Source organism: Patagioenas fasciata, chromosome Z (genome assembly GCF_037038585.1).
Source record: "Patagioenas fasciata isolate bPatFas1 chromosome Z, bPatFas1.hap1, whole genome shotgun sequence".
Classification (NCBI taxonomy): Eukaryota; Metazoa; Chordata; class Aves; order Columbiformes; family Columbidae; genus Patagioenas; species Patagioenas fasciata.
This window is the reverse complement of record NC_092560.1, coordinates 74,805,057-74,823,657: the sequence shown is the minus strand read 5'-3', so window position 1 is coordinate 74,823,657 and position 18,601 is coordinate 74,805,057. Positions and strand designations below refer to the sequence as shown.

General features: G+C 57.1%; 1 protein-coding gene across 2 annotated transcripts in view; it reads left to right on the top strand.

Moving 5' to 3' along the window:
* TLN1 (talin 1) overlaps window positions 1-18,601 on the top strand; it is a 37,327-nt gene that overhangs the window by 9,751 nt on the left and 8,975 nt on the right. The window contains exons 6-46 of one of the 2 annotated variants that reach the window (XM_065861207.2): window positions 205-347; window positions 756-883; window positions 1,373-1,433; window positions 1,715-1,819; window positions 2,137-2,292; window positions 2,531-2,632; window positions 2,858-2,934; window positions 3,116-3,296; window positions 3,994-4,107; window positions 4,443-4,551; window positions 5,030-5,238; window positions 5,357-5,455; window positions 5,657-5,707; window positions 7,862-8,029; window positions 8,313-8,607; window positions 8,709-8,875; window positions 9,224-9,352; window positions 9,705-9,818; window positions 10,497-10,610; window positions 10,758-10,892; window positions 11,043-11,171; window positions 11,280-11,382; window positions 11,460-11,668; window positions 11,763-11,882; window positions 12,047-12,244; window positions 12,581-12,720; window positions 12,813-12,906; window positions 13,060-13,149; window positions 13,327-13,449; window positions 13,633-13,776; window positions 14,107-14,268; window positions 14,357-14,497; window positions 14,754-14,935; window positions 15,646-15,778; window positions 15,869-15,970; window positions 16,095-16,265; window positions 16,429-16,578; window positions 16,702-16,803; window positions 16,930-17,049; window positions 17,350-17,496; window positions 18,418-18,584. In XM_065861207.2, the coding sequence (XP_065717279.1) occupies window positions 205-347; window positions 756-883; window positions 1,373-1,433; window positions 1,715-1,819; window positions 2,137-2,292; window positions 2,531-2,632; window positions 2,858-2,934; window positions 3,116-3,296; window positions 3,994-4,107; window positions 4,443-4,551; window positions 5,030-5,238; window positions 5,357-5,455; window positions 5,657-5,707; window positions 7,862-8,029; window positions 8,313-8,607; window positions 8,709-8,875; window positions 9,224-9,352; window positions 9,705-9,818; window positions 10,497-10,610; window positions 10,758-10,892; window positions 11,043-11,171; window positions 11,280-11,382; window positions 11,460-11,668; window positions 11,763-11,882; window positions 12,047-12,244; window positions 12,581-12,720; window positions 12,813-12,906; window positions 13,060-13,149; window positions 13,327-13,449; window positions 13,633-13,776; window positions 14,107-14,268; window positions 14,357-14,497; window positions 14,754-14,935; window positions 15,646-15,778; window positions 15,869-15,970; window positions 16,095-16,265; window positions 16,429-16,578; window positions 16,702-16,803; window positions 16,930-17,049; window positions 17,350-17,496; window positions 18,418-18,584 (5,584 nt within the window). The remainder of the gene's footprint in view (window positions 1-204; window positions 348-755; window positions 884-1,372; window positions 1,434-1,714; window positions 1,820-2,136; window positions 2,293-2,530; window positions 2,633-2,857; window positions 2,935-3,115; window positions 3,297-3,993; window positions 4,108-4,442; window positions 4,552-5,029; window positions 5,239-5,356; window positions 5,456-5,656; window positions 5,708-7,861; window positions 8,030-8,312; window positions 8,608-8,708; window positions 8,876-9,223; window positions 9,353-9,704; window positions 9,819-10,496; window positions 10,611-10,757; window positions 10,893-11,042; window positions 11,172-11,279; window positions 11,383-11,459; window positions 11,669-11,762; window positions 11,883-12,046; window positions 12,245-12,580; window positions 12,721-12,812; window positions 12,907-13,059; window positions 13,150-13,326; window positions 13,450-13,632; window positions 13,777-14,106; window positions 14,269-14,356; window positions 14,498-14,753; window positions 14,936-15,645; window positions 15,779-15,868; window positions 15,971-16,094; window positions 16,266-16,428; window positions 16,579-16,701; window positions 16,804-16,929; window positions 17,050-17,349; window positions 17,497-18,417; window positions 18,585-18,601) is intronic. The other variant, XM_065861210.2, reaches the window with a different exon arrangement.

Here is an 18,601-nt window from a genome sequence, read left to right as displayed (position 1 = left end):
TGGAGTGGAGCAGGGACCCCTGCAAGGGGAAGACCCAATACAGGGAGTGGAGAGGGCTGTGGTGAGGGAGCATGTGCCCACACTCATTAGAGTGTCTCCTTTATGGAGGTCCAGGGCAGAGGGGTGAGAGCTGGGGTGCGTCAGACAGACATCAGCTTCTTGCTCTGTATCCCATCCATGCTCATGCCCTGACCTTGCCCACAGTGAACTGGCTGGACCATGGCCGGACCCTGCGCGAGCAAGGCATCGATGACAATGAAACACTGCTGCTGCGGCGCAAGTTCTTCTACTCCGACCAGAACGTGGACTCGCGAGATCCTGTGCAGCTCAACCTGCTCTATGTGCAGGTACAGCTCCCCAGAGCACCTGGCTCCTTTGCCCTGTGCCAGCCCCTTGCCAGGGCTGGTGGCTGAGGGTTTTGGCCAGGAGCTACCACCGTGTTCACTTCAGGATGCCCAGTTGTCCCCTGGGTTAGAGCCAATGCTGGCAGTCCCAGCCCTGCCTTCTGTGTACTCCAGAGCTCCCCTGAGGATCCCATGTCTCCTGTTTGGTAGGAACCGTCTTGAAGTCCTGCTGCTGTTCCTCTCCCACGCTTGGTGATGGTCCCCCTAGGGGACAGCTTCATCCTAGATCCTCCTCTTTTTCAGGGCTACTTCTTTTAAGTCTGGAAAACAGGACCTACTTGATGTGGAGGAGAACGGTGGAAGGGCTGCCTTGTTGCCCAGCCCACAGTGATGTCTTCTCTTCCCACACAGGCTCGCGACGACATCCTGAACGGTTCCCACCCTGTTTCCTTTGACAAAGCCTGTGAGTTTGCCGGCTACCAGTGCCAGATCCAGTTTGGGCCACACAACGAGCAAAAGCACAAGCCGGGCTTTCTGGAGTGAGTGTCCCAGGGAGCCCCAGGCGGCTGGGGCAGCTTGGCAGCCCCCAGCACTGCGCCAGCACACAGGGCTTGGTGACACAGATAGTTCTGGAGCAACTCTTTTCCTCACTGCAGCACAGTGCCCAAGCATGGAGGTCCATGCTGGCTGCAAGGGGTGCCAGACCCCCCATCCATTCTGTCCCTTTGGCACCCCCAGGACATGCAGCGAGCTCTCATGGGGGGACCCCAGAGCACTGTATGGTCTCCCCTGATGCCACATGAGGGGCTGCATCCTCAATATCTCCATCCCACTAAGCAGGGCAGCTCCTGGGGCAGTTTTCATTACTACACTAATCTCTCCCTCATGCTTCCTACTCCCAAAAACTCCCAGCCTGTGCCCTGGCAGGAGTTTGTCCAAGGGTATGGGGTTTGGCCTGTTTGTAAGCTGGAGACAAATGCTGGCTTTGGGCTCTGCTGCTAACAGCTGACTTGGCTGTCTTTTGGCAGACTCAAGGATTTCCTGCCCAAGGAGTACATCAAGCAGAAAGGGGAGCGCAAGATCTTTATGGTATGTGCAGGGGAGGTGTTGAAACCTGGGCTTCTTGTTCCTCCTTGCCAAAGGTTGAGGCTGCTCTAGTCTCTGAAGGCAAGACATAGCAGCTTGGTGGGCGAGAAACAGCAGGAAGCTGTAGGTGGGTAGACAGGCAGCTCCTGAGGTCCCAGAGGTCAGAGGGATGCTGTAGCAGGGGCAGGGGATGCTGGTGAGTTGGGGAGAGCCTGGAAAGGCTGTGACAGGGCACAGCCAGGAGACTGTGGAGCTAGCATGATGTTCTCTCTTTGCCGTTGCAGGCCCACAAGAACTGTGGGAACATGAGCGAGATTGAGGCCAAAGTTCGCTACGTGAAACTTGCCCGTTCCCTCAAGACTTATGGGGTCTCTTTCTTCTTGGTCAAGGTAGAGCAGCAGTCCCTCTGCTCCCACCTCTCACCAACCAAAACTCCTCGTCTCCAGCTACTACGCTTCAACCCACATTGCTCCAGTTTTCCCTGAGTGTCCACTTTGCACTTCTCCTTCTTCTTGCTTTTCCCTGTGAACTGCCTTCCCACTCCTTGGCTTATGCTTTTTCTCATTTTCAAGCCCCATGTTTGTGGTTGTTACCACCAGAAAGTGTGGCCTTGAGGGTGTTTGGTAGCCACAGCAGGCCTCAAAGGTCTCTGTCTGGACGGATCCATCCTGGGGACAGCCCACAACCCTTCTGTCATGGCCTGCAGGAGAAGATGAAGGGGAAGAACAAGCTGGTGCCGCGGCTCCTGGGGATCACCAAGGAGTGCGTGATGCGCGTGGACGAGAAGACCAAGGAAGTGATTCAGGAGTGGAGCCTGACCAACATCAAGCGTTGGGCAGCCTCGCCCAAGAGCTTCACCCTGGTAGGGACCAGCCCTGGTCCTGCACACCCCTTCCCCGGTGTCAACCCTGTGGGGGGCTGCTCTCACACCAGCCCCTCTCTTTGGTATTGCCCCATGGTGGGACAGCCTTGCCCTTGTGTGGTGCCTCTCCTGGCTCTTGTTTTGAAGGCTGGCTCTTGGGTGCTTAGCGCATACCAGAGGGGCTCAGGATGGCCGCCAGTGCCCAGCTCCGGTGCTACCCTGTGCCCTGCCATTGCAGGATTTCGGAGATTACCAGGATGGTTACTACTCGGTGCAGACGACGGAAGGGGAGCAGATCGCCCAGCTGATTGCTGGCTACATTGATATCATCCTCAAAAAGGTGAGGCGCTGCTGAGAAGGGCACTGAAAACCAGCTCCTCTCTGGAGAGGGGTGCAGAGTGCCCGTCCCAACTGCCTCCAGACAGCCATTGGCACATGGTGCAGCTGGGGGAGCTGGGGAAAGCACAGAGGGACCCTGTGGCCCCGGAACCGTGCCTGAGCTGCAGGAGGAGGGCAAGGGTGGGAAGTATGTGCTGGCTGAAACATTTTCTCCTTCCCTATACAGAAAAAGAGCAAAGACCACTTTGGACTGGAAGGAGATGAGGAATCCACCATGCTGGAAGACTCTGTGTCTCCAAAGAAGTAAGTCCTCCAGGATCAAGTTAGCTTCCAAGCAGAAGTTGAATGGAGAGTGGGCTCCAGCCAGGCTTGCAGAACAGCATATCTGGAAGAAGAGCTACCAGTCCTTTGGTGGCAGCGCTCGCACAGAGCCTGGTGCCATGCTTATGGGTATTCCTTAACCTGGTATTTCTCCCCATTTCAGGTCGACTGTCTTGCAGCAGCAGTTTAACCGTGTAGGCAAGGCGGAACTGGGCTCAGTGGCCCTGCCAGCCATCATGCGGACAGGGGCTGGAGGGCCAGAAAACTTCCAGGTGGGCACGATGCCGCAGCCTCAGCTGCAAATCACCAGTGGCCAGATGCACCGAGGGCACATGCCTCCCCTGGTAAGCTCTCCCTGTGCCCGCCGTAGGGCACAAACTCCAAAAGGTGCCCATCAGGCTTGTGTAGACCCATCAGTTTTGGGTCTGTGGCCAGGTGTTGGCTTGCTGTGGAGAGCAGGGGCTCAGTGCCGCTGGCCTCCTGTGCTTGCTGGCCTGGCTGAGCTGGCATCCTCCCGCACCCGCTCTGCAAACTTGAGCTACACCTTGGCATTTTCCCTTGGCCCGTAGCCTCAGCTTCTCCTTCATTTTGAGCTGCCCCAAGCTGCTGTGCCTGGCCAGCCCCACCAGTGCTGTGGTTTGCAGCAGAGCCCTGTGCCTGGCTTTGGTGATCCCCATGTCCTCAGCAGCTGGAGAAGCACTTGGAAAAGGCCATGAGAAGGCTGTTTTCTTTGGCACCGCTCAGCCTGCTGTGGGGCTTGCTGTAAAAACCTTGTGGGGTCCCACTGCATCTGCTCCCCACTCCCTGAGAGCTGGTTAACCATGAGAGTTGCTTGTACCCGTGGCGGGATGGGGCATTTCCAAGTGGGAGGTGCAGAGGGGAAACTTCTTTTGGCTAGGTGCACTCCCCTTTGTGGAGGCACCTACCTAGAGCATGGTCATCAACAGCATGTTACGCCATGTTGCAAAAAGGCATGTGAGCCAAATATTTAAGCCCAGATTTTGAGCCTCCGGTGTGCCTCAATCTGTCTCTGTGTTGCAGACTTCAGCCCAGCAAGCCCTGACTGGCACCATCAACTCCAGCATGCAGGCTGTGCATGCAGCCCAGGCCACGCTGGATGACTTCGAGACCTTGCCACCCCTCGGGCAGGATGCTGTGAGTGCTAGCTGAAGGCGGGGTGCTCAGGGGGACCTTGCTGGAGGTTGTTGGCTGGGCTAGGAGAGGACGGTTGCATTCTCAGGAGACATGTCAGCAGCTCCTGGGAAGATCTGCTGCCTGCAAAGAAGTGGACTTGCATCCCACCCTGGATGCAGGGCTGGAGGGGACATTTGGTCATATTGCTTGGTCAGGATGGGCCGAGGAGTTTTGGGTGGTTGCAGCTCTTCCTTCCCTGTTTGTTGTCTGTTCTTTCCTGTATCTCTCTGTGTGAGCATGGGTGCAGCTACCGACCACCTCCACCACCATCTCATGACCCTGTTCTCCCTTTCCAGGCATCCAAAGCTTGGCGCAAAAACAAGATGGATGAGTCAAAGCATGAGATCCACTCCCAAGTTGATGCCATCACTGCCGGCACAGCCTCGGTGGTCAACCTCACTGCAGGTGTGTGGAGGGTTGGAGAGGAGGGATACCCCATCTGCAGAAGGCTTGTTCTCTCTTGTCTGGCTGAAAGTCATGGCTCCTGCCCTCCATCAGAAACTGGAGGAGCCAACCTGCTCCAGCTAGAACTAAATCAGCCTCAAATGCTGCTAACGTACCTGTAGAGCTGCCCATGCCCCCGCAACTCACCTTGCCTTTAGATTCTTGTCTGTGCCCAGCCCAGTCCTTCCTCCCAGCCCTCGGCTGATCAGCCATCCTCTGGACCAGAAACGTCTTGTCTTGTCCCTGCCATAGCTCCAGGCGCACCCAGGCACAGTGCAGCTTTCTTTCCCCAGGCTCTCCTGCACAAACTCAACTGATGCAACAACCTTTCAGGCTTAGGAGCCCCACAAAGGAAAACCACACTAGTGACAGGTGTGGGGATGCTCTTGAAGCATCACTTGAAGTGTGTCCCATCCTGACTTGTCTCCTCCTTGTGCAGGGGATCCAGCGGACACAGACTACACAGCCGTGGGCTGTGCTGTCACCACCATCTCTTCCAACCTGACGGAGATGTCCAAGGGCGTGAAGCTGCTGGCTGCACTGATGGAGGACGAGGGAGGGAACGGACGGCAGCTTCTGCAGGCAGCCAAGAACCTGGCGAGTGCCGTCTCAGACCTGCTGAAAACAGCACAGCCTGCCAGCGCTGAGGTGAGGGGCAGGAGGGACCCAGGGACTGAGAGGAGGGTGGAAGCCAAGGGGAACCATTGAGGTGAGGTTTTAGGGCTTGCTCATGAGCCTGTTGTTGATTTTGCCTCATTCCTTGCAGCCTCGCCAGAATCTCCTGCAGGCTGCCGGCCTTGTGGGCCAGACCAGTGGGGAGCTGCTGCAACAGATTGGGGAGAGTGACACTGACCCCCGGTTCCAGGTGAGTGCACCTGGTGACAAACAGGGACACCCACTCCCTAAAACAGTCAAATTTTCCACCTGGCAGGACGGCTCCAGACTAAAGTTGGGCCGGTGCCTGGCAGGTGCCTGACTTTACTGAGTGAGGGGACAGGCCATTGCCCATCTCTGTCCCTAGAGCTGCTGTGATATAACACCTCTTGTCTTGTGGATTCCCATGTAGATCGCAGAAAGCCGGCGTGCTTGGATCCTGCCTGCCTCTGACCCGAAGACGGTAAAAGGGGACTGTAGGCACGGCTTGATGGTCCCTGCCCTCTCCAACGCGAGGGGTGCTCCTCTGGGGACTATCAGCTGAACTCTTTGGAGAAGGGCTCTTGTCAAAAATCTGCTTTTCTGGTGGTTGGCTCTCAGAAGTCCATGCACTCGGGTCACCCTTGGGTGAGCGCTGCCCTGGGAGCTGGCTCAGCTCCTGTCTGCTGCTCTTTGCCTGTGGGAGCTGCCTGCCTGCCCCTATTGGAGAGGCTGGAGCCTCATGGAGTGGTTTATTTTGACTGAGCTGACTTCCAGCCAGCTTGCTTTCTCACAACTGCTCCTTCCAGCACAAGGGAAATAGCACACTGTGCTGAAGAGAAGGATCCAGATGTAGTATAGACCAAAACAGACTCCATAAAGAATGGGTTTCTGTTTGTGGTGGCCACACAACCTCAACAGGAGCAGAAAAGCCTGGACAGACAAACAAAGGGAGCAGAAAAGCTATGACCAGGGAAAGAAGCCATGCTTGGCCAGTTGGCAGTGCCAGGACAGGACAGCCCCAAGGGGCAGATTTAGGACGTGGAAGAGAAATTGCACATGTGCAGCAGGATGCTTTGCCTTGCAGCTGCCAGACCCGAGTGTATCTACTTCCTTCCTTGGGCTCAGATGCAGTGCTCTGGGGACTCTGGAGCTGGGTGCATGCGCTCTCTGGTCTCTCCTTCTGTCGGGAAGGTGACAGATCGTAGCGGGAGCAGTCTTGGCTTGCAGGAGGCGAGGGGATGTTGACACACATCTGTCTTGGTGGCCGGAGGCTGAGCTGTCACAGGGTGCGGGGCCACTCACTGAGAGCGCACACAGGGCAAGCAGAGAACACTATCGTGCCTACCAAGGTCTTTGCCCCAAGCATTTGCTGGCTCACCCTGGTGCTGCCTGTTTTTGCTGACAGCGTGCCATGGGAGCTAATCCTGAAGGCTGCAGCATGCTGTCATGTCTGATGCCCTGCGGGAAAGCAGTTTGCCTTGCACCGCTCACTGCCTGTTGCAGGCTGGCCAGGCAGCCCCCTGCCTTACCCACCACCCTCCCGGGGAAGGAGGCTGGTTGCTGTGTCACACCTCTACTTTAGCCCTGGGTGCGACAGCAGAGATATAACCCGTCGCTACTGAGCTAGAAAACAGCTGGTATGCCTGTAGTACAGGTGACCAGTGTGGGCAGCATCTCCCACTCACCTCTTGCTGGTGGGGTGAGCCTGTGGGCAGGTACTTGCCCCCAGTGTGGCTGTGGGGCAGCCAGCTTGTGCCTAGCATTTGGCCTGAGGGATTTGTCACTTTTTTGCCGTTTGCCCAGGCTGCAAACTCAGGCAGAGCTGGTTGTGCCTTGCAGCAGCTTGTGGCTGTGCTTCAGTCAGGGCCTCAGTGTGGATTTTTTCCTGGGGAGTGGGCTATGAGAAGGTTGTGGGTGTTCACAAAATCACGGAACGGTTGGATTTGGAAGGAACCTCTGGAGATCATCTAGTCCAACCCACCTGCTAAAGCAGGTTCACCAGAGCAGATCACACAGGAATGTCTCCAGAGAAGGAGACTCCACAGCCTCTCTGGGCAGCCTGTTCCAGGGCTCCGGCACCCTCAGAGTAAAGAATTTTCTCCTCATGTTTAGATGGAACCTCCTGTGCTTCAGTCTGTGCCCATTGCCCCTCATCCTATGGTTGGGCACCACTTAAAAGAGTCTAGTCCCATCCTCTTCACATCCACCCTTGAGATATTTATAAGCATGAATAACATCTCCTCTCAGCCTTCTCCAGACTGAACAGACCCAGCTTTCTCAACCTTTCATCATAAGAAAGATGCTCCAGATGCCTCATCATCTTTGTAGCTGTGATGTTGTGGTGATACTGAGCATTGCCTGAGCTGCTCTGAGCGGTGTTCGTGGTGGTGCTATGGTGCAGGCTGCAGCACAGGGCCAGGCTACAGCCTCACTGCCGGCTGTAGCACACAGTAGAGATGGGGTCAAGGTGTTGCCAGCCAATCCAGGTGTTTGGTACTGCCAGTGCCAGGACAGAGTAGATGAAAGGACCCCGACAGCTCACATTTCCCTGCTGAGTATTTCATGAGAGCCCTGTGGGCGGCTGCTGGTTCTCCTGCTGCATGGTTCCCACACTGACCCTCTCCATCCTCCCCAGGACATGCTCATGCAGCTGGCGAAGGCGGTGGCCAGTGCCGCTGCCACCCTGGTGCTCAAATCCAAGAACGTGGCTCAGAAAACGGAGGATGCAGCTCTGCAGACACAGGTGATCGCTGCTGCCACCCAGTGTGCCCTCTCCACCTCCCAGCTGGTGGCCTGCACCAAGGTAAGCAGCAAAGTTAACCCTTGTCTCAACATGGCTGCAAGTATCACCTGGCTGGTGGCAGCTCCATGGTGGGGTCATAGGTGTGCCAGGACCACACATCCTCGGGCAGTACATTTGGGGTCTGACACCAGAAGTGTGGGCTGCGGCAGGCTGGGGTCCCTGCCAGTGTACCCAAGCATTGAATATCCTCTCTGGAGGAGCTGAATTTGGGGACAGTTGTCTCTGCACAGCTCTGGCAAGGAGCCCACCGTGCTCACTGCCCAGCCTTTCTCCTCCCCTACAGGTAGTGGCTCCCACAATCAGCTCCCCAGTCTGCCAGGAACAGCTGATCGAGGCTGGCAAGTTGGTGGCCAAGTCGGCGGAAGGTTGTGTGGAGGCCTCCAAGGCAGCCACCAGTGATGACCAGCTCCTGAAGCAGGTGGGGGTGGCAGCCACAGCTGTCACCCAGGCGCTGAATGACCTTCTGCAGCACATCAAGCAGCACGCCTTGGGCGGGCAGCCCATTGGGCGCTACGACCAAGCCACTGACACCATCCTCAACGTCACCGAGAACATATTCAGCTCCATGGGCGATGCTGGTGAGAGTGGCTGATGGCACCCAACACAGAGGGTGGTGGACAAGGAGCTATCAGGGAGCCCATGGGACTTGCTAACAGGCCACCCTTCCTTTCTCTCCCAGGGGAAATGGTGCGTCAGGCTCGTATTCTGGCCCAGGCTACCTCCGACCTCGTCAACGCCATCAAAGCTGATGCAGAGGGAGAGACGGACCTGGAGAACTCACGCAAGCTGCTGAGCGCGGCCAAGATACTGGCTGATGCCACTGCCAAGATGGTGGAGGCTGCAAAGGTCAGTGGTGCGGGGAGGATGGACTCTGGCTGTGGCCACCAGCCCCATCCAACACTGTTGGCTCGGTACTGCAGAGGGGACAAGCAGCCCCTGGATGGGGGACCAGTTCTCAGAGCAAGGTCCTGCATTGAGTTGAGGACCTATGCAATGGAGTGGGGCTCCTCAAGCTGTAGGTGGTAGCAGAGGAGCTGCTGCTGAGCTCTCCTGGCGAGGCTTTTGGCATCTCCCCAGTAGTCAGGCTGTCTGGGGATGCTGCTTAGCATCAGGCCAGTGCGCAGCTGCTGCTTCATGAAGACAGTGGACCCTGGTGGCCCCTGAAAGGTGTGATGGGTTTCCTGATTTCTCCAGGGAGCTGCAGCCCATCCGGACAGTGAGGAGCAGCAGCAGCGGCTCCGTGAAGCAGCAGAGGGGCTACGCATGGCAACCAATGCCGCAGCCCAGAATGCCATCAAGAAGAAGCTCGTGCACAAGCTAGAGGTGAGATGCTGGGCAAGGGGGAGGATGCTGGGCTGTGGAGGACGAGGCAGCATAGTCAGTGAGCAAGACCTGGCCAGGAGCTCCCGCATCCCTGCACTTTCCAAAAGGATAAAATCATTTTAATGTACAGTGTCCATGCTGCACAGAGCCCTCCCCGCTGCTCCTTTCCCATCCTGCCCCATCCCTTGCATACACCATGTTGCGTTGGGATGCTGGGCATTGGGGATGCTGGGGTGCCCCAGTATCACAGGTGGAGTCAGAGGAGAAAAATTTAGGGGGCGATGAGCCCTGGTGTGTGGCCAGAAGACTCAGGGCAGACTGCCCAGTGCTGACCCATTCCTTCCTCTGCCAGCACGCAGCCAAGCAAGCTGCCGCCTCCGCCACCCAGACCATCGCCGCCGCACAGCATGCAGCCTCCTCCAACAAGAACCCTGCCGCACAGCAGCAGCTGGTGCAGAGCTGCAAGGTAAGGGCCCAGGCCTGATCCTGGGGTTTCCTGCACCACGTCTTACCGTCCCTTCTCCCATCAGCCACGCTAGGGCTTTGTACTTGGCTGCAGCAGCCAGGCAGGACCTGGGGTTCTTACACAGCTCCCCTGGGAGTGAATCTTTCAGTTAGTGGACCTGGATTAGATCTGTCTCCTCCTGGCCTGTTGAACCTGTTGGAGAGGGTCCAGAGGAGGCCACCAAGATGATCAGAGAGCTGCAACAGCTCTGCTGTGAGGACAGGCTGAGAGAGTTGGGGTTGTTCAGCCTGGAGAACAGAAAGCTCCAGGGAGACCTTATTGCAGCCTTTCAGTACTTAAAAGGATGGGGACAGACGTTTTAGCAGGGCCTGCCGTGATAGGACAAGGGGTGATAGTTTTAAACTGAAGGATGGGAGATTCAGGCCAGACATGAGGAAGGAATTTTTTCCACTGAGGGTGGTGACACACTGGCCCAGGTTGCCCAGAGAGGTGGTCGATGCCCCATCCCTGGGGATGCTCAAGGCCAGGCTGAGCGGGGTTCTGAGCAACGTGATCTGTGTGAAGATGTCCCTGCTCATTGCAGGGGGTTGAACTAGATGAACTTTGAACATTCCTTCCAATCCAAACTGTTCTGTGATTCTATGGCCAAGGCCCTCTGGTGACCCTCCTCTCTGGCAGGTGGTGGCAGAACAGATCCCAATGCTGGTGCAAGGCGTGCGAGGAAGCCAGTCCCAGCCGGACAGCCCCAGCGCCCAGCTGGCTCTCATTGCTGCCAGCCAGAACTTCCTGCAGGTACTCACACCCCCCAGAGCCTCCGGCCTCAGCTCTGGCATTACAGCTTACCTACCACACCTGGGATACTGGAAGACCTACATGTGGGCAGCAGAGAGATGCTGCATGTTCGTCCCCTTCTCACTGCTTTTTCTTTTGGCTTGGCAGCCTGGTGGGAAGATGGTAGCTGCAGCCAAGGCCACTGTCCCTACCATCACAGACCAAGCCTCCGCCATGCAGCTCAGCCAGTGTGCCAAGAACTTGGCCGCAGCTTTGGCTGAGCTCCGCACGGCTGCCCAGAAGGTGAGAGGCTGGGTCCTGTCCTGCAGTGGGACCCTGGCTGTGCAGAGCAGGGGGGGCAGTGAGGATGGCCCAATGTTGGGTCATGGTCTCTGCCGGAGCAGGGTGAGCTCAGCGGTTGCCTTGCTCACCTTCCGTTCTCCTCCATCGCAGGCTCAGGAGGCATGTGGACCCCTGGAGATAGACTCAGCACTGGGTCTGGTGCAGAGCCTGGAGAGGGACTTGCAGGAAGCCAAGGCAGCTGCCCGTGATGGCAAGCTCAAGCCTCTACCAGGAGAGACGGTGAGGGCGCGGGAAAGGGTGATGTTTGTGATGCAGGGTGGGTGCTGGGACAGGGGAACCGCCAGAAGGTGCAGCTCACCAGGAGTGTCCCCACTCATCCCCCTGCAGATGGAGAAATGTGCCCAGGACCTGGGGAACAGCACAAAAGCCGTCAGCTCTGCCATCGCTCACCTGCTGGGAGAGGTGGCCCAGGGCAACGAGAACTACACAGGTACTGGCTTCCACACCAGGGCTTAGAGAGGGGCTAAGGGGCTGTGCTGGCATCCACTGACCTCTCTATCCCCGCAGGGATCGCTGCCCGAGAGGTGGCCCAGGCCCTGCGGTCGCTCAGCCAGGCTGCCCGCGGTGTGGCAGCCAGCACCCCCGACCCGCAGGCGCAGACCGCCATGCTGGAGTGTGCCAGCGATGTCATGGATAAAGCCAACAACCTCATCGAGGAGGCGCGGAAAGCAGTGGCCAAGCCCGGTGACCCTGAGAGCCAGCAACGCCTGGCCCAGGTAGGGAGAATGGGTACCCCTGTGCCCCCTGCCAGCCCTTGGGAAGGGTATGGGGCTGGCTGGGGGAAGGTGACCACTTTTTGCTTCTCCACAGGTGGCCAAGGCAGTGTCACAGGCCCTGAGCCGCTGTGTTAACTGCCTGCCGGGCCAGCGGGATGTGGATGCTGCCATCCGCATGGTGGGAGAGGCCAGCAAGAGGCTGCTCGCGGATTCGGTGAGCTGGGACAGGGCAGGAGGGAAGGGGGAAGCTTTGTAGGGATGTGAGCCAATCTGTCCACACTGGGTTCTTCTCTAGCATGTCCCTAAGCATATGCCAGATCTTCATCCTCCATCTCCATCCTTCTCACTTTCCCTCCTAACCCCTCTTCTTGCCTCCAGTTCCCTCCCAGCACCAAGACCTTCCAGGAGGCGCAGAGCCAGCTGAACCGGGCGGCTGCAGGGCTCAACCAGTCTGCCAATGAGCTGGTGCAGGCATCGCGGGGCACCCCTCAAGACCTGGCCAAGTCCTCTGGCAAATTTGGGCAGGACTTCAATGAGTTCCTGCAGGCAGGAGTGGAGATGGCCAGCCTGTCCCCGGTGAGAGCAAATACCTGTTGTGGGATCCTGGGTACGGTGAGAGGTTTGGGATACCTGAGAAGTTGGCTGACCAGAAGTAGGGGTAGCCAGGTAGAGGTGGTTAGGGTTGCTGTTGGCCAACACAGCCAGTGAAATGGGGTCTGGAGCTGTGCAAAACTGCAGGAGCACGGAGAAAGTGGCTTGGGTCAGTTCAGCGACCATTGCTACCATATCATCACTGTCGGCGGATGAGTTGTATGAAGGGAACTGGTTCAGCTTGAAAACCACTGGAGAAGACTAACAGTGGGCGTGGAGATTGGAAAACTGCTGCAGGTAACTCTTCTTGGTGCCTTGCAGAATAAGGAAGACCAGGCACAGGTGGTGTCAAACTTGAAGAGCATCTCCATGTCCTCCAGCAAGCTGCTGCTGGCTGCAAAGGCACTCTCTGCCGACCCCACGGCCCCCAACCTCAAGAATCAGCTGGCGGCAGCAGCACGGTAGGATGAACTGCTCCATGTGAGCTGTAGCAGTGGGGCCGGGTGGTGGGGCTGGCCTTGATCCATGGTTCTTTCTCCCTTGTCCACATCAGGGCTGTGACCGACAGCATTAACCAGCTGATCACCATGTGCACCCAGCAGGCGCCAGGCCAGAAGGAGTGTGATAATGCCCTGCGGGAGCTGGAGGTGAGAAGCCGCATCTTGCTGAGGGAGTGGAGGGACTGGGATCATGGGGAGGGGGAACCTGCATCCTACTGCAAGGGGCAAGAGGGAGCGAAGAGGAGGGGCACGTGGAGGGCACGGACCCTTCCGTCGGATGTGACACTTGTGTCTCTGCAGACGGTGAAGGAGCTACTGGAGAACCCCACCCAAACCGTCAATGACATGTCCTACTTTAACTGCCTTGACAGCGTCATGGAGAACTCCAAGGTGAGCCCTGAGCCAGAAGTGGAGGTTTGGGCAAGGATAAGGAAGGTTTGGGAAAGTCGTGGGGGCAAAGGGAAAGGTGATTCCTCCCCTGTTGATGAAGCACAGTGAGCTCTGAGCTTGGGAGCACTGTGGGAGCAGGAGATGGTCTCCATAACTGATGTATGGTGTGTCCTGCAGGTGCTGGGCGAGTCCATGGCCGGCATCTCCCAGAACGCCAAGAACAGCAAACTGCCTGAGTTTGGCGAATCCATCAGTGCCGCCTCCAAAGCTCTCTGTGGGCTGACGGAGGCAGCTGCCCAGGTGAGATGCACTCTTCTCTGATGATGTCCCATCCCTGAGCATTACCGCTGGTGTGTAGTTGCTATACAGACCCCTCGCCTGGCCCTTTGGGATGGTGCTGCCAGGCTCCTCCTCAGCCTGTGCCCGTTCTGAGCCTCCCTGCCATGTGCGAGCTTGCTCTCACCACCTCTCTCATGCTCCTAGGCGGCCTACCTTGTGGGGGTCTCAGACCCCAACAGCCAGGCTGGACAGCAGGGCTTGGTAGACCCCACTCAGTTTGCCAGAGCAAACCAAGCCATCCAAATGGCCTGCCAGAACCTGGTGGACCCTGCGTGTACCCAGTCCCAGGTGAGTATGAGGTGGGGCACTGTTATGGCCATTTTTTGCACAAAAGGGATGAGGCTAGTGAGGAGAGCTGTGTCCCAAGAGTTGGCCAAGGTTATGGCTAGTTTCTCATCAGGCCTCATCAGCTGTACTGGGCACCAGCTGACAGCTTTGATGCAATGGTAACATTCCAGCTGGGGGCTTGTATGGGTTGTGCAGGACCTTGGTGAACTTTCTTGGGTCCCAGGAGGGAAGCCTGCAGTCACTGGTGCCCCATGTGGGGTTGGTGGGAAGGCAGAGCTGTGGGGATGGGAAGAGGTGGTGGATCCTATCTCACCCTGCTCTTCCCTGCAGGTGCTGTCAGCAGCCACCATTGTAGCGAAGCACACCTCAGCCCTGTGCAACACGTGCCGCCTGGCCTCCTCCCGCACCGCCAATCCTGTGGCCAAGCGCCAGTTTGTCCAGTCAGCCAAGGAGGTGGCCAACAGCACGGCCAACCTGGTGAAGACCATCAAGGTGCAGCCTCCCTGCTGGGACACGGTGGTGGGGATGGAATTTGGGGCATGGTGGGGTCTGGATAACTCCCCTGGTCTCTCCGCACTAGGCCCTCGATGGCGAGTTCAACGAGGAGAACCGGGAGCGGTGCCGTGCTGCCACAGCCCCTCTCATAGAGGCCGTGGATAACCTGACAGCCTTTGCCTCCAACCCAGAGTTTGCCACCGTTCCTGCCCAGATCAGCCCAGAGGTGGGTTGCCACTGGGGCCAGAGGGATGTGGCTTGGCTGTGATGGGGGCTGCCAAAAGGTGGGGAGGAACTGTGTCTCCTCTTGAGCTTGGGATGGAGTCCCAGTATGGGTCTGGTGCCTTTGGGTGGTGTGATGGAGAGGTGGCAGCAAGCCCTGGGCTTTGGGAGGCTGCTCTGCGTGAGGGTTGCAGGAGAGGGAATAACTTCCCATGCACAATCCCTGGCACACCTCAGCGGCCCATTGTCTCCCTGTGCAGGGGCGCAGAGCCATGGAACCCATTGTTTCTTCAGCCAAGACCATGCTGGAGAGCTCTGCTGGCCTCATCCAGACTGCCCGCTCTCTGGCTGTCAACCCCAAGGATCCACCGCAGTGGTCGGTGCTGGCTGGTCACTCTCGCACCGTCTCAGACTCCATCAAGAAGCTGATCACCAACATGAGGTGAGGAGAGTCTTGCCTCCTTGGCTGTGGCCTTGTCTGTGCTGGCAGGTACCCCTGCTCTGACCAAGTATCCCTGGGGATATTTTGGCTCATCTTCTTGACCACTACCGGTGGGGGGGATTCAAGGGATGGGATGAAAGACACCGTCCCTCTTGTCCTGCATGGGAGCTGCTCCTCCAACCTTTTTGTGGGTGGATGGGAACTCATGCCAGTATGTCCAGGCTCTATGATGCTGGTTTGCCCAAGGCTGGGAGAAGGATCCTGCTCACCAGCACCAGCCAAGGCTGGAGGCAGAGGGTTGGCATAATGCCTTCCAGCACTGGGCTGAAGAGGCCTGGAGAAGAGAAGGCTCCAGGGGGACCTTATTGTGGTCTTTCAGGACTTAAATGGAGCCTGTAAGAAACATGGGGACAGACATTTTAGCAGAGCCTGTTGCGATAGGACAAGGGATGATAGTTTTAAACTGAAGGAGGGGAGATTCAGACTAGGCATACGGAAAAAATCTTTTACAATAAGGATGGTAAAATACTGACCGAGGTTGCCCAGAGAGGTGGTTGATTCCCCATCCCTGGAGACATTCAAGGCCAGGTTGACAGGGCTCTGAGCAAACTGATCTAGTTGAAGATTGCAGGGGGTTTGGACTAGATGAGCTTTGAACATCCCTTCCAAGCCAAACTATTCTATGATTGTATGATCCATCTGTCATGCAGGGACAAAGCCCCAGGACAGCGGGAGTGTGACGAGGCCATCGAGGTCCTGAACAGATGCATGCGGGAGGTGGACCAGGCCTCCCTCGCTGCCATCAGCCAGCAGCTGGCCCCTCGAGAAGATATCTCCCAGGAGGTGGGTCAGGGATGCACTGCTGCAAACTCAACAGGGGCAGGCGGCCTTCCCCAGCAGTGTGCCGTGACCCCAGCCCTCTCTTTGTAACAGGCTCTACACAACCAGATGATCACGGCTGTCCAGGAGATCAGCAACCTGATCGAGCCCGTGGCCAGCGCAGCACGGGCTGAGGCCTCACAGCTGGGACACAAGGTAACGCAGGGATGGGGAGCTGCTGATGGGGTGCTCAGTGTATGTCAGGAGCTCATGGTTTGGGGGAAAAGGCATGAGGCACCCAGGGTTGGAAGCTGCTGCTGCTGACGCTACTCTTCTCTAGGTATCCCAGATGGCTCAGTACTTTGAGCCGCTGATTATGGCAGCAATCGGTGCTGCCTCCAAAACACCCAACCACCAGCAGCAGATGAACCTCCTGGACCAGACCAAAACACTGGCTGAATCTGCACTGCAGATGCTGTACACGGCCAAGGAGGCTGGTGGGAACCCCAAGGTGAGCAGGAGGGGCACATGTCTGTGGTGTGCACCACTTCATGTGTGGGTGCCCTGTGGTGCACAAGTGTGTGCTGGACGTGGAAACCTGGAGTAAGTGTGCAGCATCCCTGTTGGGAGATGACCTGCTGCCTACGTTCCCTCACTATGTCTTGCCCTTGTAGCAAGCTGCCCATACCCAGGAGGCTCTGGAGGAGGCCGTGCAGATGATGAAGGAAGCAGTGGAGGACCTGACCACCACCCTGAATGAGGCAGCCAGTGCTGCAGGTGTCGTGGGGGGCATGGTGGACTCCATCACCCAGGCCATCAACCAGGTGAGTGCAGTGAGGAGTGGACCTGGCCAGGGCTGGGGATGGGGGAGAGGAAAGCTCAGAGTCAAAACCTACCAGGAATCTGGGCTGGGCCTGAAGCCAGAGTCTCACAATGGTCTTTTACAGCTGGACGAGGTGCCAATGGGCGAGCCGGAGGGGTCCTTTGTGGACTACCAGACCACAATGGTGAAGACAGCCAAGGCCATCGCAGTGACTGTGCAGGAGATGGTGGGTGCAAGCAAGCCTGTCACTGCAGAAAACACTGCCTGCCACCCAGACAGGGCAGTCATCCTCCTTGCTTCCCCATTCACAATGTAGGACCCCTCCAACTCCTGCTTCTTCTTCCATCGACAGGTCACCAAATCCACCACCAACCCAGATGAGCTGGGCATACTCGCCAACCAGCTCACCAATGACTATGGACAGCTGGCACAAGAGGCCAAGCTGGCTGCACTCACTGCCGAAAATGAAGAGGTACAAGCATGGAGGGCACTCCTGGGGTGTGCCGTGGGGCAGAGCAGGGTGTGATGAGTATGAGAGCAGAGGAGAGCGATACTCAGATCTCCCATCGGAGCTGGGGACAGGCAGCATTCACACCTGCCCTGCAACGTGGTGTGGAAACACGCAGCAAAGCCATGTTTCCTTTTTTCCCCCTCCTGAGTGGGGGGATTGGGAGAGAGGAGCTGCACAGAGGTTGCTGGTGTTTCCCAGAGGGTATCGTGGATGTGGAGCTTCATTCCCTGCTGGCTCTCTCATACATGTGTTCCTCTACAGATCGGCTCCCACATCAAACGTCGGGTGCAGGAGCTGGGTCACGGCTGCGCTGCCCTGGTCACCAAGGCTGGAGCCCTGCAATGCAGCCCCAGCGATGCCTACACCAAGAAGGAGCTGATAGAGAGTGCGCGCAAGGTTTCCGAGAAGGTAAATGATCCAGGGGAGAGGGGTGGTGATGTGGTCAGGTGGGAGGGATGCTGGATTGAGCCATGTGCCCTGGGTTCTTCCCTGATTGTGTTGGGCTCTGTTGGGTCTCGCAGCCACAATCACCCTGCCCAGCTGGCAGGATGGAGGATGGATCCCCCTCTCCAGACACTGTAACAGCAGCTGGTGCTGTGATGGGTGGGTGTGACATCCAGGTACTGCCTGCTGATGTTCTCATGGTGGCCTGCCAGGATAGACTGATTGACACACTGGTGGCAGCCCAGGGCTCTCCAGATCAGCTCTTGCAGTGGTGGGCATAGCCTTTGCTGTGTCTCCAGCCAAGCCAGCAGCTCATGCTGTATAATCAAGTCTCCCCACCATCTGTTGCTGGTGTGGAAAGCATCCTGTCCATCAGTCAATCTAAAGAACGTGCTTCTGAATCACACATGAAAACACGGCTAAAAAACTCTTGTGGATAAGGCAGTGATAGAGCAGCAAGGCTCATAAGCAAGAGTAGAAAAGCAAAACTTGTTCATAGTGCCTGGCACATGCTTGCATGCTCAGGACCATCTGCAGGTCCTTCCTTTCCAAGTCTGTTTTCCATCAGGAAACTTCTATGAGTACTTGCCCAAGTACAGAAATTGAGTTTAGCAGCTAAAGAAGGAATGAGCTGCCATGTTCTAATGTCCATCATGCAAACCTTACTCATTTGGAAACTAGCGGAGTCCAAAATCTTCTGGGCCCCCGAACACGATAGGTACAGTGTAAAAACAAATTAAGTAGAAGTCAAAAAGGAGTGTCCAGACCATGCAATTCCAATTCCTTAGTGTGAAGCATCACCATCCTGGGAGGTGCTGGAGGAATGTGCGGTGGGGGTTTCCTGAACCTGCTCTGCTCCTCAATCACTCTGCTCATACCCTGCAGGTGTCTCATGTGCTGGCAGCTCTGCAGGCTGGGAATCGCGGGACACAAGCTTGCATCACAGCAGCCAGTGCTGTCTCCGGCATCATTGCTGACCTAGACACCACCATCATGTTTGCCACGGCAGGAACCCTCAACCGGGAGAACTCGGAGACCTTTGCTGACCACAGGTACCAGGACACTTCAG